We start from the raw sequence: 15,197 nt of genomic DNA, 5'->3' as shown, positions 1-15,197 counted from the left end.
GATCTGTATGATACCTCTAAAGCCAGCAGGGGCCATGATACATGCACCACTAACCCTGAGGTGCAGTCAGTGCATTCGTTTTACCCAATGTGTCAGTGCTGCCTTGGTCACTGGATTAAGATAATGAGATTTAAGTTATGATTTCATATTTTTATTATGTCTTTTTTTCCACAACAAATACCTACCTTGCAACCTTGTTTTTGTGTGTACAGTAATATTATTGTTTTAAAGATGACAGAAATGATGTTTGCAATTATGCAAGAAAACTTTGAGGGTAATCGTGATATATTTATTACTCATGGGTGGGACCGCAGCTACAAAGCTTCCGACATGATGCAATGTGGTACAACAGCCAATCAGACGCCGACATCCCTGGAAGACATGCTGTTGGATGGGGAGGAGAGGGAACATTCTGCTGCAATTCTACTTGTAGTTCTATTAGAGAGTATATCTGGTGGCCCGCAGACCAGGGGGAGTTGCAGACTCTGGTGCCATCCTTGACCACTTCACCTCAGAATCTCCACACTATCTCTGGAAAACAGGGCCAGTATAGAGATTTCTCTTTTTAATAACTTCATTCCGCAATTTCCTTTGCTTTCGTTTAAGATTAGAGCAGATTTATTTAAAATATATATATTGTTGGGCCTATTTTAAAACATTACCTCTGATATGAATAGCTTTTCACAATATTACATTTTTTTTCTGACTGAAAATATATATGGTTAACAACATTCATTCTCTGATAATGGGGTATGTTCTTGCTCCCTATTTGAGCTACGCTGACGACAGCAGTAAAAAAGTTTGAAATCTGAGCGCTGTGGCTCTTCCAGGCCCAAGGTTGGCTCAAACCGCTATGCAACATTGGGTTTGTATTACTGAGACACATTTGACACTTTCTATGATGACTATGCAGACTGCTTCAAAATGGACTCCATTGAATCACACAACTCAGGCAAATCAACTCAAGTTCTCCGGTCCTAACTTCAGCACACTAAACCATAGAAACTGCTGGGAACATTTTTGTCCAACCTTTCACCTCATTGACCTAAACATAGTCAGAAGATGCAGATTTGGCATTTTTACTGGAAACTACCTGCTATAAAAATAGTTTTTGATTCTGTGATTTCACAAACATCCTCCAGATCATAAGGTCATAACAACAAACTAGTGTGATTTGCAGCAAGACTCAGATGTCCTCCTCTTCAAGTCTTAAATATGAGATACCAAACAGTTGCAAACAAAAAGCAATGTGGTTTATCACAGTGATAAGAGTTATTTGTAATGCCTAGAGTAGTTTGCCACATGAGAATCAAAAAGAGTTAGATTCATTTCTACCACGTATAGGATAAAGCAAGCACAGGAGTTTGTATTGTCAGGGAATGATTCTGTTGACAGTGCTTGCTGCCGTTTACCTTCTTTGCTTCTCCACAGGCTCCATGGAGTCAGGTCCTGATGTGGCTACAGACCACGTCTGGGCTCAACACTGCATGTGATGAACTGCATTCGTCTTGAAATTTTTGAGTATGAGCTTGTGTTCTGCAGTTTACTTTTTTGCCTGCCCAAGTTCCTACCCCCCCCCCCCCCCCCCTCTCCTTCCTTAACCGTCTTTGATTAACCTGCAAATAGGGGGATTGTTTTTTTTTTTTTAAATGCCTTTTAAGTTTTTTTTTTTTTTTTAGTCAGTCAAATCAGGATTCTTTCTTGATGTTCATGTTTACAGAATTATCTACGAAAAAAGGCCAAAATGAATGAGTGGAACCAGAAGAGGAGAAGGAAAAGACACTGTATTTGCGTCGTCTCATTTTTCTTAATGGCCTCTGTTACTGGATTTACAGAGGTACAGATTCACAATGGACCCTGGAATAGAATGTGGAATAAAACATTGACTTTACGGCTCAGTTGGGTTGTCCTCTCTCTTTCTCTCACTCTAATTCACTTACTCAAACCTCACTCGCTGCTCCAGTCAGCAAACATAAAGTGGCCCGCTCTGAAACGACCTTCCTTACTTTTGCTCTACAAAGGGCTCTATTATTTCCCATGGTCAGACAGGGGCCGTGTAACACTGGGAAACACACACAATGTGGACTTGTCCAAATGCAACCCTGGGTTATGTAAAGGGCAAACGGGAGAGCACACACTCTACTCGACCGTTAAACAGTCTCGGGTCAATTTCACTCCATTCTTTCCAGCACAATGACCCAACTAGAAGATGCCACCCTGTCTCATCTTAAGATCTGCTTGAAGTGTGAAGTGAAGTGGGAAGTGTGGCTTATGATATGACCTTTTTGCATGCAAGTACAAAGCATACAAATAGCACATTAATCTGTCAGGTTATTGGTGTAATGCAAAACATTCTTAACTGTGGTTGAAAGAGTACTCGGATCAAGTTAGTAGTATTATATATATATATATTATATTGTATTTACTTAACAAACATGATAAATGCAAAGTTTCCAAGAAGTTAGCTGTAACAATAAAAATACAATATCTTTGTGTCCTTACATAGAATTAAAACGGCAAAACAAAAACAGAAAACAAACGAAACCGCCCTAAGTAGTTCACAGAGAGGTACAAATATACAGTACAAATCTATTTTATTCAAAAAAAGGGTACAAATAAAAACGCAAACAAAATATAGTTATTAATGCTTTTGAAAAGTTCAGGTAGGTGGAAGGGTGATTCTAAGGGAGCACTTTGGGTAGACAACTCTAAGGCTTTTGATAAGAATTAATACATATTGGTACGGCCATACAATTTTAAAACTCACTATACAAAGTTTATACAACCTGGATTATACTTGAGGATTGAATATGACATATACATCATTGCATATATTTTGCAGATTTTTATGCATTAAAAGATGCTGTTTTGTTTTTTTAAAACTGGTCACACATCACATTAAAAAGCAGTGTCACTTAGTGCCAAAAGTACAATGTTGAATTTGAAAGTACATAACTATTCCTTTAAAACTTTAAACCGTTTACAAAAAAAGGGAGAAATTAAAAAAAAGTATAAAGAAAATCAACTCTCTTGATTCCACAAAGCATGGCCAAACTCGAGTAAGAAGGACATGTTTTTCTTGACATCCTAGATTTCCCTCAGACCAACGATACGAATACCACAGCATGGGGACTCAAAACAAACTTCATACAGCCTTTCTCTGACACTGAAAATAATTTGTTTGACGGGGAAACAAAAATGATAGCACTGTGCTCAAATGTACAACTACCTGGTGCAAAGACAGGAAAGGTTACTATAATAGAAGAAGGATGAGGCCAACCTCTATTTTGAGTGCACTGTTCAGAAACACCATGATATCAGCTGTGCAGGGGAAGGGGGCGAGTATGTCTGTGTTAGAAGAAGACACATGGGTTGACTGCTTGCCTCGCTCTTGTCATGATAACACGAGGGCCAAAATAAATACCGAAAAGGCAGAGTTATTAAAAAAAAAAAAAAAAGAAAAAGCATGCGATGTGTGCTCTAATGAATCAACATTTTTAAAAGCCTGTCTGGGAAGAAGCACTATGGCTGAGGGTCAAACCATCTCACTAGCAGTGTGAATGAGTCCAGCCTAGTGATATGCTGCACTTCTGACTATCCTCCCACCAAAACAGTACAAGACAGTGGTGGGTTTGGGGTAGTGTGCACCACCACTGCTACATCTGCCAGCTCACGCCTGCCACAGAGCCAGTGCTTCAGAGAGAAATCAGCACCTCTCCAGAACAAAAGAAAGAAGAAACAAAAACAGCAGGAGAAGGGGGGGAAGTACAAAAAAAAAAAGTTATTCCACTGACGTATTGCATGATGCACATATTTTAAGGCGTTATAACAACAAGCTTTGTAATATACTAAACTTACTTTTTTTTATCTGTACAAACATACATACACGCAAAACACACACATACATCAGTTGGATGATTGTTTTCAAATGGTTTCATGTGTGATTAAATAGTTCAGAAAAAAAAAAGAAGAAGAAGAAGAAAAAAAATATCACCGATAGCCAACAGTTAAAAGACTTTCTTTTTTCACCATTTTTTTTTAACACACTATAACAAGAGGGAAAATAAGTGCAACATGTCTTCAATTCAGTAAGACAAGTGTAAAGGAGGGCCTTGTCCTTCAGGGACAGGTTTTGTGAGGTTACATATCGATGAGAGGTTCCCCTCATCTCTCCACCCCATCCTGAGGGGTATATTTCAGGTTAAAGGGGCTTACGTATATGCAGTGGGGGGTGAAAGGTTACCCTATGGACTAATGCTATGCTACCGCTCGTGTGAGGTGTCAGAACCATTTAAGGGGGGGGGGCCCTAACCAAACTGAGTCCAAAGAGGAACGTCAGGAAAGGAGGAAGGGGTGGCTTTCGCATGCCCCATGGGGAGGTAACTTACAGCAGGCTCGACCAAACTACACGACATCTATCAAACACACTAGGGGTAAATATCTGACTCGCGGACAAAGACAGGGTAAGGGGTAAGGGGTAAGGGGTAAGGGCCTTGACCGATCACTCACAACTCTCAAGGCAGGAACCAAAAGGAGCTCTATATAGATGTGAAAAGGCGGAAGGTACAAAGATTGGGCCGGACAACAGAAAGGCACAGACATAGCTTCCTGCAGCTGCCTTCTCTTCTCGTAGTGCGAATGTGCTCGGCCACTCTCAGACACTTTGCAAATCCAGTGCAAAACGCCATCACGGGCTGTCCTGACAACAGAGTGCGCTACGAGACCGAAGAGCAGGCAGACATTTGGTAAGGCAGTGCACAGGGGGACCCAGAGAAAAAGCGCAACCATCCGCCATTGACATTATCATCACCATCAACATCATCATTACTGTGCTGTCTTAAATCATCAGCAGAGAGAAAGACGCTACCGTGCTGCAAGATGCAAACAGCAGTGAGGAGGTAATAGGCCATGCTGATTTCTCAAGACAATACCTACAGTACTTGGGACTGTAACCCTAGGGAGATAAAAGGTGAAGAAAAAAAAAGAAAAAAAATTTAAAACCCATACCTACATACCTCTACTGGTAATCAAGGAACCATATTATTTGTAGGACTGATGCATGGAAAGCAGACGGTTAAAACATTAGAAACAACTGAAGTTAAAGTAATTGTTCTGTGTGTGCCTGGGGACTGCAGGCAGGAGGAACAATTCAAAAGGTTTACTGCATAGCACATGCTAAAAAAAATGACTTATTTTTCTCAGGTATTTCGTTTGAGGATATTGCTTCTCTGACACCAGAAAACTGACACAGCCATATACTTGAAACAAACAAAAATCAATATTACTAAAAATAGTCCAACACGGAAACTGAAAGTATCTGTGCTGTTCTATGGACCCATATGATCACACTGTATTCACTGTGCAACAGATGAGTAACATTTTGGTCACGAGGTCGAACCCGACCATACCGCATACAGACAAAAACAGAATACTAAGAAAGGTGGTGAAATGTCTGTTTGTCCTGTCCTGTCTGTCTGTCCCTGTTCTTTCACAGGGCTGGCTATCTGACATGGAGGGGGGGTAAAGTGCACTGTGTTGTCACAGAATCCTGAAAGATTTACAGACCGGGTTCTACACCAGTGCATTGAGTGGAACGTGCAGTGGAACGAAAGAGGTCCTCATGGTTACTATGAAAGACATGACCACAGACTCAGCAGAGGCCTCACACTTGGAGGCTAATTTGGGTGTAACGGACCAGCTGCAGGAGCCTGTTATCCTAACATACAGTCACTGAAACAGACATATATCAAAATTGGACCTCACCACCAAAATATGGTTAATGGGTATAGCAGGTTTTTTTTTATTTTGAGCTGGCACAGCATGTAGGCCACATATTCAACTAGTAGTATGTGTTGGGAAACCAAAGTCTCATGACTCAGTCAGCCAGTTAGCCAGACAGACAGAAGGAAGGCCTCGATGAAACACTACCTCAAATGGGTGTATAGAGAAGACAATGCTTAATTTATCATGCCTTGACTTCACGCCTTCTCTGAGACTGGAAGAATTAAGATTAGACTGTGGGACGTGGAAAATCCGTGGGCTATTTGTCTGGTGTGGGAACTAAGGGACTGATCATAGGGGTGGGTGGGGGGTTGGGGATTGCGCAAAACATCATGCAGTTAAGGACCAGATGGAGAGTAAGAATGAAAGATTGAAGAAAAAGAAAAAAACAAGGACACAAACAAGAACACTGAAAAATGTGATGGGATAATGGGAATGTCAGGCTTGGGTTTTGGAATGCCGTTTCCAACAAATACATATCTTCTTTTGTTTAATTTTAAACACCAGGTCTAATTGCACTTATTTTCCACCATTTCAAAATCATGTGTGACTAACTTATCAGTGTAAGAAAATTGAAACTGCAGCATTTCTCTTGGCTAATTTTGTAAACAGTGTCTACCATGCCAGTCAGTATTTTCTAGCCATCAAAATTCCTTGAGAAAAACCTTTTCTTTCGCACTTGCAAAAACTATGTTTTCTTTCCCTTCATTTAAAAAAGCTAAAATAGTCATATAGATATTTTGATTCCCATTAAAATGTCAGTGTGAATCAATTGGTGAAATTTCATAATATGTGCAATGCAAGACAATCTTAAGAACCACGCAGTATTAATATTGCCAGAGACAGTAAGAAGAAGAGAGGATTCCTATATACTGTACAAGAATACATTGACTACAAAAAGAGGGGGAGGAAAACAAAAGACTTTAAAAAGCTCATCGGCATAGACTGGGAGCCAAGTCTCTCTTGATGAAGTCTGGAAAGGTAGATCATTATGGATCCCTGGGAAAATGCAGACGGCTGGGCAAAAGCATCCGACCGCAGAGATTTGGAAAAATGGTGAGTATCCCGTTTAGTTTTTCCGAATATAAAGGAAAAAGTAAATACCAACATGCGTTGTTTGACAGTGATCCTGTAGTAACATTAAACATCTGAGCTTTTATCTCAAAAACATGGGGACAACAAAACGGACATTTCTGGCCAGTGGGGTAGGGTTGGGGTAAAATGGAAGCCTGAGGGGCAGAGACTATGGCTGTAGCACAAAAACATACTAAATCAGAGCCGATATTAAAATAACAACACTCCATCCCCAAAAAAACTCAGACAAAACTACTGAGTGGTGAACATAACCAGCCTCGTGCTCTGACTGGACTATTGCTTCGGATTTTGGTAACTGCGCAGGAGTAAGGGGGTCACACGTCGCCACGGGGATAGACCAGTCGTCGGCAGCCAGGCCTGGCTGTCCCTCCTTGATGATGACAAGAAGCAGGAAGAGGACGAGGAAAAGGAGAAAGAAGTAGGGCTGGGGACTTTGGTGCACACCAAACATTGCTTCTAAAGCAGGAGAAAGCACGCACAAGCATGGCTGAACCAACAGTCAATGGCCAGAGACAGACACACACACACACACACACACACACACACACACACACACACACACACACACAGAGGTATACTGTCCATAGAGGTACTGAGAAGCCATCACACTAGGACATTGGAATGCAGAGTTTCAGAATCTCTTCAGAAAAAAAAAAAAAGAAATATATATAAAAAAACAGATAGTGTAACCGTGGCACGGGTGGCGTGTGATTTCGCCAGGCGAGCTTATGATCCGAGCTGGGCGCGGCTGTCAGCATCTGAGGTGTTCGTCAGGTGTCGTTCCGATTGCCTGAATCTCCTGAAACACCATCACCCCCCCAACCCTCACCCCCAAAACATCAACACACCCTGAGACAAGACACAAGAGGACAGCTGAGGAAGGAGGTAAGAAGTCTTTTGGGTGCGGACATGGCTGAGAGCTCAAGAGGGTAGTATCTGCAAGGCAAGAGACCGAGAGACAAATCTGCATACAGAGAACCTTCAAGTGTGCCTTGTGTCTTTTCCATTCAGTGGGTTTCAAAAAGACAAAAAAAAAAGGGAAATTTAAAACTAAAATTTACCGTTGGTCTATTCACTAGATCATGGGATGAGAATGCTGTGGGAAAAAAAACATGTGTGTGTGTGTGTGTGAGGGGAGGGGAGTGTTTAGGAGTGCCATTTCTCCAGTGCAGCACCCACCCTCACTGCCACCCTCTAATGGGCCGAGGTGATGGACTTTCAGGGCAGGGAGAATGTGAGTGCGTGACTGATGGCTGGACATCTTCTGCAGGAGAGAGACAGAGAGAGAGAGAAAGAAAGAGAGAGAGGGAGGGAGAGAGGGAGGTAGGGCAGAGTTGCCCCAGGCTTTGGTAAAGGGGGGAGTTGGCCAGCTAAGTGAGGCCCAGGAGCAGAAGGTTCGCTCTGGGTGCGCTGGTCCGAAAATGACCCGTAATCCATGAGCGCGCCCCTCACGCCTGAAACCAGGAAAAGAAAAGAAAACAAAAAAAAGTGTAGTCTTCTTATGTGTGTGCAAAATCTCAAAAAACATTCTGAGGCTACATTCTCATTCTCGCAATCTCTCCCACTTTATTTTTCTCTCCCTCTCCCTCTCTCTTGCTCTCTCTCGCTCTCTCTGTTGTTCTTCCCTCTCTCCTCCAGTTCAGACACTTTCTGCAATCACACCAACCCTTTCCATTCAGACAATCTGTGTGCTGTTGCTACTTGCCGGCGTTGGAGCGGCCCTCGATGGACAACTTGACCTCCTGAGGGATGAAAGAGGGCCGTGAGGGGCCCGCCATGCGGCTCTCCTCGCTCTTGACGGCATATCTTTGGGTGCCGGGGGCCGACCAGCGCCTCTGGGCCGCCGCGCTGGATGAGGTGAGCGCAAAGCTCCCTCCACCACCACCACCGCTGCCGCCGCCACTGACCGGCTCGTGCCGCGAGTGGCCCTCCGTGTGCAAATAGTAGCTGCTGTGGCTCCGTGGATGCTCGGCAGAAGTCCTGTTGGGCCGGGGCAGTGCCTCGGCGTGTCCCAGCGGCACTACGTGCATGACCTCGTCCTTCTCCGCCCTCTCCCTGTCCCTCTCGCGCTGGACGCGCTCCATCCTGAAGTGGCTTTGGCTGTGGGGCCGCGTGTGCTGGGGCGCCGGGGGCCCCATTGGCTGGGCCAGGGCCCCCGATGTGGAGTTTGATTTGGTGGGAGTCCTGGCATGTACCAGCTGCTGCTGCTGTTGTTGTTGTTGTTGTTGTTGTTGTTGTTGGTGGTGGTGCTGCTGTGGCTGCTGCTGTGGCTGGGCTTTCTGCTGGGCCGGCGGGGGCTGCTGCAGAGCGATGGACACACACACGTCGCCCACCTGCAGGTGGTGGCAGGCTAGGCCATAGAGCTGCGCCGTTCGCTCGGGGCTGCAGGACGACCAGCCCTGGCCAAAGACGAAGAAGGGGTGCTCGGGCGGCACGTCGATGGTCACCTTGCTCTGCTGCTCACCCACGCTGAAGTGCAGCGCCACCAGGCCGGGCCGCTGCTGGCTGGCGCGCACGTCCACCACCATGCTGGAGTCGATCTTCAGGCCGCCGCTCACCTCCGCGCTGCGCACAAAGTCCTGCGTCTGTAGGTCCTCCACCCGCTTCAGCTCGCCTGTGGCCAGCTGGATGATGGCCCCCTTCATGAAGTGCGAGGGCCCAGCGCCAGGGGCTGAAGCCTGGGGGGCCAGGGCCTGGGCGGGGAGTGGGACTGGGGCGAGGGCTATGGCCGCGGGGATGGCCTGAGCCGGGGGAGGCTGCTGGAGCTCGGGCGCCGCGGCCCGCTCCGGGAGGCACAACGCGGCTGGGTATTCATGGGCTTTGGGGTAAGGCGACGGGGAGGCCATGGGGGCGGCAGCTGCGTCGTTGGGCTGGCCGGGGTACGGGTGTGGCTGCTGCTGTGGCTGGGCATGGCGGTGGTAGTCCAGGGGGATGAGGACCGGCTGGCCGTTGGCCAGGAAGACGGCGTGGTGGCCCGTCTGGGCCTGCACCGCCTGCTGGGCGTGTGCTGGAGCTCGCAGCTCAGTGGGCATGGCGACTGGGGGTGACGCATACACCATCCTACCCTCCCCATGAGCCTCTCTGCTCCGCTGGGAGCTCTGGGACAGGTTGAGGGGACCATGTAGGGCTTCTTTGCGACTGCAAGCCTGAACAGGAGACGCCAAGTATCCGACTACTTGCTGGACCTGAGAAAACACAAAAGCAGTCACGCACCAATACTTTGAATGATTAAATGATTTACACTTAAATGTGCAGCAGTACTGTGTTTGGTTTGATTTAGGGAAATTGGGTAGCTCGTACTGCTGCCAGTATTCTATGTTGCCATGAAACAGCAAAGATTATTAAGGCAAAGGTTTCTCAAAATATGATGAGCCACTAAGCTACATCAATCTAAGCTACATCAATCCGCCAACCCCAAATTCTTCATCAAACCTGTTTTCTCAAAATTGCAGCGGATTCAGATAACAACACAGGATGTCAGATATCTCCATGTTCCGCCATCTAAAGAACTGTAATTAAGGGACAAAAATAACATCCAGGCCTAACACTTGCAGCAAGAAAAATAAGTGCAGCAGTCACAGGAGGCGCTACCTTCTCTGAAAGCACAAAACACAATAAAGACTCCTTCTTAATGGATGATGTCAATCAAACCGTACTTCACTGAATGCTAATTTAGAATTTTCTTTACAGTATTGGTCATCATCAGTTCTTGGACACACAAGGAATGAAACACATCATCACTGGGTACATTCCAACAAGGTCTGTCCTCCCCTTCCTCTCCCCCTATCAAATGACCACAGAGCAGCTTCCTCTTAGCGCCAGTAAAGACCACAAACCCCAACAGCCGTGGCCTCTCCAGCCCCTCCCAGCACAGCGTGCCAGCATGACAGAGAGTTACCCAACCACCAACACACCCAAACTACCACCAATAAAGGAAGGAAGTGGAGAGGAACATGGAAATACTGCTACTGTGGCTCAGCGAAAAGCAGCGGCTTTGAGGGGGAAAAAAAGTGATTCAGATTCAGCAGGTTGAAGTCCTGTGACATGGAATCTGATGCAACACTACAACTATGAATGAAATTTTCTTCCGCCTTTATAATTTAAGACTCTCTAGTATGTGACCATACAGTGATTTGTATGCTACTTCAGGAGGTAAAATTCCATTGAGACACAGTATAAACAGACAAATGTTAAGCGCAAAGCAGATTTGATTTAATAAAGGAGTAAGGTGTGTCATAATGAGATAATACACAATACTTATAATGAGATCATACACAGTACTTGAGTAGGGGGCACTATATTCATACTTTAGTGTTGTACTGTAACAGTCGATTTTATTATAAATAACTGCAGCATATTTCTGATAAATGACCTGTTGGGAAGTCCTAATACTCCCAATACTCCCACAAACTACTCACTGTAAATGCCTAAACTGTATCCAAATACCATAAGGGATGCTGTCCAAGACCTAACACAAACCATGCAGACCCCCTCCAGATGTGTCATGTGGCATGGATGCAGCTTACCTCCAGGTCTGTGTCCGGTGTGCTGCGCTGGCCTGGCGAGGCCCTCTCATCGGGACGCCGACCCTTCAAGCCACGCTCCTGGTGTTGGGAGTCCAAGGCGGGCGCTCCCGGTGCCGCCTGCAGCAGTCGAGCATTCCTGTGCGCGTGGGTCGAGTTCTGGAGCAGCTCTCTGGCCGCATGCTGCTCTCTCTCCCCACCGTTCAACTCCCTCTCCCGCTCCTGCTCCATGGCCTCTCTGGAGGCCTGTGCTCTGGGAGTATGGTAGAACACCGGCACTCCTCTGGGGCTGAGCTCAGCAGCAGAGAGGACCCCCACCGCCCCCAGCTGCTGCTGCTGGGCTGCCGCTGCTGCCTGGTCAGAGGAGAGCACCAGAGGCACCCCTCCGGCGGCAGCTGCGGCCACTTTGGCATAGGCGTGGGCTGACACATGCGTTTGGGGCGGGGAGGACATCACGCCCTCCTGGATGACCGATGGATACGGGACCAGGTGCGGGACGGCGTGGGGCTGGGGGATGGCTGACTGGGGCGAGAGGAGGGAGTTGTGGACAAAGCCAGGGGGCACGGCGTAGGGCACGGCCGCGTACGGGGAGCCAACAAACTGCAGCGAGGAGTGGGGGATCTGGGCGTAGCTGAGTGAAGGGTAGGACAGGCCTGCGTGCTGGAGCAGAGAAGAGGGGACGGTGTAGGCAGGGGACATGTGGCTGAGCACAGGGTGTAGGCTGGTGGAGGCGTAGGTGACTGACGGCAGGGCCACCTTGTACAGCATACCGTACTGGTCAGGTGCCAGGCCTGACATGCTCTCCGCCCCTTCCAAGCTGTAATGCAGGCTCTGCTGGGCCCGTAACCACTCCCCACTACCAGCGCCACTTTGGACATCACTGCTGGCCACAGCATTCTGGGTGGAGGTGGCCTCTTCTCCTCCTCCTGCTGCTGTTGCTGTTGGTCCAACCCCTCCACCACCTGTAGTGCTGCTGTAGCTGCTGCTGTTATTATTGGTGTTGACCGGGAGGTCCCGCTTTTTGGGAGGCAAGCACTCCTGATTGCGCTCGTGGGCTGGCTTCATGGCGGTCCTGAATGGGGTTGGTGGTCCTGGCTGGAGTCCTTACTGCAGAGGGCAGGGAGCTGGGCCTGTCTGCCAGGCAGGTGATGCCACTGCAATTGGCTCTGAGAAGCTCCTGCTCACCTGGGCCATCCCCTCATCTGTGGACACAACCAAGATCTCATTCAACCCACACATAGCAATCCCTAATTTGAGAATATGGTGCAGCAACCCTTTGTTATTTCTTAATCTGGTCACAGGTAGTTGGGATGAGCATAGATAAGGGAATTCATGTCAGGTTATATTGAAGGAATCTCATAATATCTTTTTTTCAAACAACTGGTTCACATCTAAAGAAGTGTAAGCAGACGGTCCATAACATTGAACAAAAAACAAATAGAAATAAAAAAATGTAAAATACCTGTTACACAATACACCCTAAAATCACTACTGTTATATTTCCGTCACAACTTCTAAAAATGGGAGAAATATGAATTAGGAAGTATATTTGTGCTAATGAAACATAGCTAACGCTAATCAGGGAACTAATCGGGGTTCAGATTTTAATTCAATTTGGCAATACACATGTTTCTTCCAATACAAATGACATTGCTCTAATTTAAGTACGATTCGTCAGCAAGAAAAGGAAATGAGTACTCATCTCTGCCCCCCAAACACACCCACCCACGCACGCAAACACACACACACACGTAAATAAATGTGTCGATGGATGTGTCAAACTCACAGGAATATTACAACCCTATTAACACGAATAAGGATGTAGAAGATGCAAAACGTGAAAACATTAAAGCATAAAGTTATGTAACTCATTGGCCGTCATTGCAAAAGGCATATAAATGTACTTATAATTCTACTTTAATACCAGTTGTGCCTTAGGAAATACACAACACTAGTGTCATTCTTTTTTTAAAGTTTGTTTAAAAGCTGAACTAACGTTGAATGACAGCTAATTTGTAAAGGGAGAAGGCTAAATTTTGCATCATCGCAGAGCAATCTAAAATCTTATTTTTTTTTCTGCCACACGAGTTCAGTTACTGGACAGTAAAGGATGCTTGAAAAAAGCAATTCGAATAATGTCTACGTAAGCTTTTGTATTTGATGATACTTCACAGGCTGTGGTTAATGGTACGAGACAATTCCTCCGAAAATCGCTGAAACACTTCACTAACTTCGAGTAACGCCATCCGTTAACATTTTCTTTACCGTTAGCACGCTAAATGCTAGCTGGCTAAAACACCATCAGCCAATGACTTTTACAGCAACATAACGCTAGCTAGCCCTGGGTGGCTCACAACATAACGTTAATTGAAAAAGGTCATCTGAAATGGCCGGTCATAATGCATAAATTAACCTCATAATCTGTCGAAAAAAGTTGTTTTACGAGGTGCAATAGACAGGTGATCAAATAAGAAGGCCAAACAGTGCAATCATTTTTGGCAAGAGTGGACACCACCGAGGATAACAAGATATCCTAGCCACCCGCTGCTAGCTAATATTCACCTCCCTGACTAAATACATCATCTGCGTTTAGAGGCAAACGTTTTAAATACATATACTTACCTATCCATGACATTATGGGTATCTCGCTCGCACTTGATGCTTTTTGGTGAATAAATGTGAGAAATCAATCATCAAATCAGGGCTGATGAGTTCTGCCCATTTCGGAGGCCAGCAGCAGACGAACCCCAGTGGCGCTAGAAAATGACGTAGAAACTGTTACTCTATTTCCTGGTTGTGTTCTTCGTCTGGCTTCTTAAAACTGATAATGAAATATGCCATTTATTTTGTTGTACATTTGAACAAATATAATTCATCGGCATCAACACAGCAACAACATGGCTTATTTTTTGCCAAAGCAAAACTTTTAGTTTTTACAAAACTTTTCCCGAAGGACGATGGTAGCAGACCAAATGTTATCATTTTAGTTATCTAGGCTCTGTCAAACAAAACAGAGATCACACAGTAGACTTGATTTCATTTAAAAAGGAGGTCTCGAATTGCATCTTCACAGAATATAATTTGTAACCCCAATCATTACATTATGCAAGTCGCCTCCTCGATCTCAGCTGACGCTAGAATGGTCAGATCCGTTCCCAGGTCAGCTGTCATTGGCCTTTCAAGACTACAGGTATTATTCCTCGTGTCTCCTAAATTAGGCCTAGCTGAACGTTAGCGTCATGTTTATATATTGGTCAGCTTGATAATCTATTTCTCTGTTTAATATATAAGCATTACTTTGGAAATTATATAAAAAAATATGTAATGGGAATAGTAAATAATAAACATAATAAACCAAAAATAGGTATGTACAAAACGTGCCTATTTTTGGTTTATTACGTTTATTAGGTTATTCCCATTACTATTTTGTTTTAATAATTTCCAAATGAATGCTTATTTATTAACACTTTATCTATGACCAAGATATTGACACTGAACTGCAGGTATAATTGTCAAACCCATTAAGATAGGCTCACATGTTTGTCTGTGAGGTGCACTACAGCTGAGTCTGTCTCACTTGATATTACTGTAGCACAACAAACTCTACATCACCTTTTACAAATTAATTTCTGTAACCATGGTCATGTGGAATTCATGTCCATGTTGTGTTTTTTATTTAGTTCAGTTTATTTTCATGGGATTAAATGGGTGTTTATCCAAGTAAAATATCAAGCTGACTGTATCAGGTCTACATTTTCTAATATATGTTGACTACAAATTATTACATTTTATTATTAT

General features: G+C 45.1%; 1 protein-coding gene across 1 annotated transcript; it reads right to left on the bottom strand.

The window, feature by feature from the left end:
- Positions 1 to 1,611: 1,611 nt before the first annotated feature.
- atxn1l (ataxin 1-like) lies at positions 1,612 to 14,182 on the bottom strand. The gene is made up of 3 exons (XM_012834629.3): positions 14,022 to 14,182; positions 11,403 to 12,601; positions 1,612 to 10,061 (listed from the first exon to the last, which is right to left on the bottom strand). Exons 2-3 carry the CDS (start codon positions 12,462 to 12,464, stop codon positions 8,574 to 8,576), a joined length of 2,550 nt encoding a protein of 849 aa, XP_012690083.2. The 5' UTR covers positions 12,465 to 12,601; positions 14,022 to 14,182; the 3' UTR covers positions 1,612 to 8,573.
- Between the last annotated feature and the right edge of the window lie 1,015 nt (positions 14,183 to 15,197).

Source organism: Clupea harengus, chromosome 6 (assembly GCF_900700415.2).
Source record: "Clupea harengus chromosome 6, Ch_v2.0.2, whole genome shotgun sequence".
NCBI classification, from domain to species: domain Eukaryota; kingdom Metazoa; phylum Chordata; class Actinopteri; order Clupeiformes; family Clupeidae; genus Clupea; species Clupea harengus.
The sequence above is the reverse complement of the archived record's forward strand: the minus strand, read 5'-3'. Positions and strand labels throughout refer to the sequence as shown.

What these genes read in the sequence shown, in the direction of transcription:
- atxn1l (XM_012834629.3), bottom strand. Translation starts at nt 12,464, where the DNA reads ATGAAGCCAGCCCACGAGCGCAATCAGGAGTGCTTGCCTCCCAAAAAG. An exon ending in CACCGGACACAGACCTGGAG is followed by an intron (nt 10,062 to 11,402) that starts GTAAGCTGCATC and finishes GTGTTTTCTCAG; the next exon opens with GTCCAGCAAGTAGTCGGATA.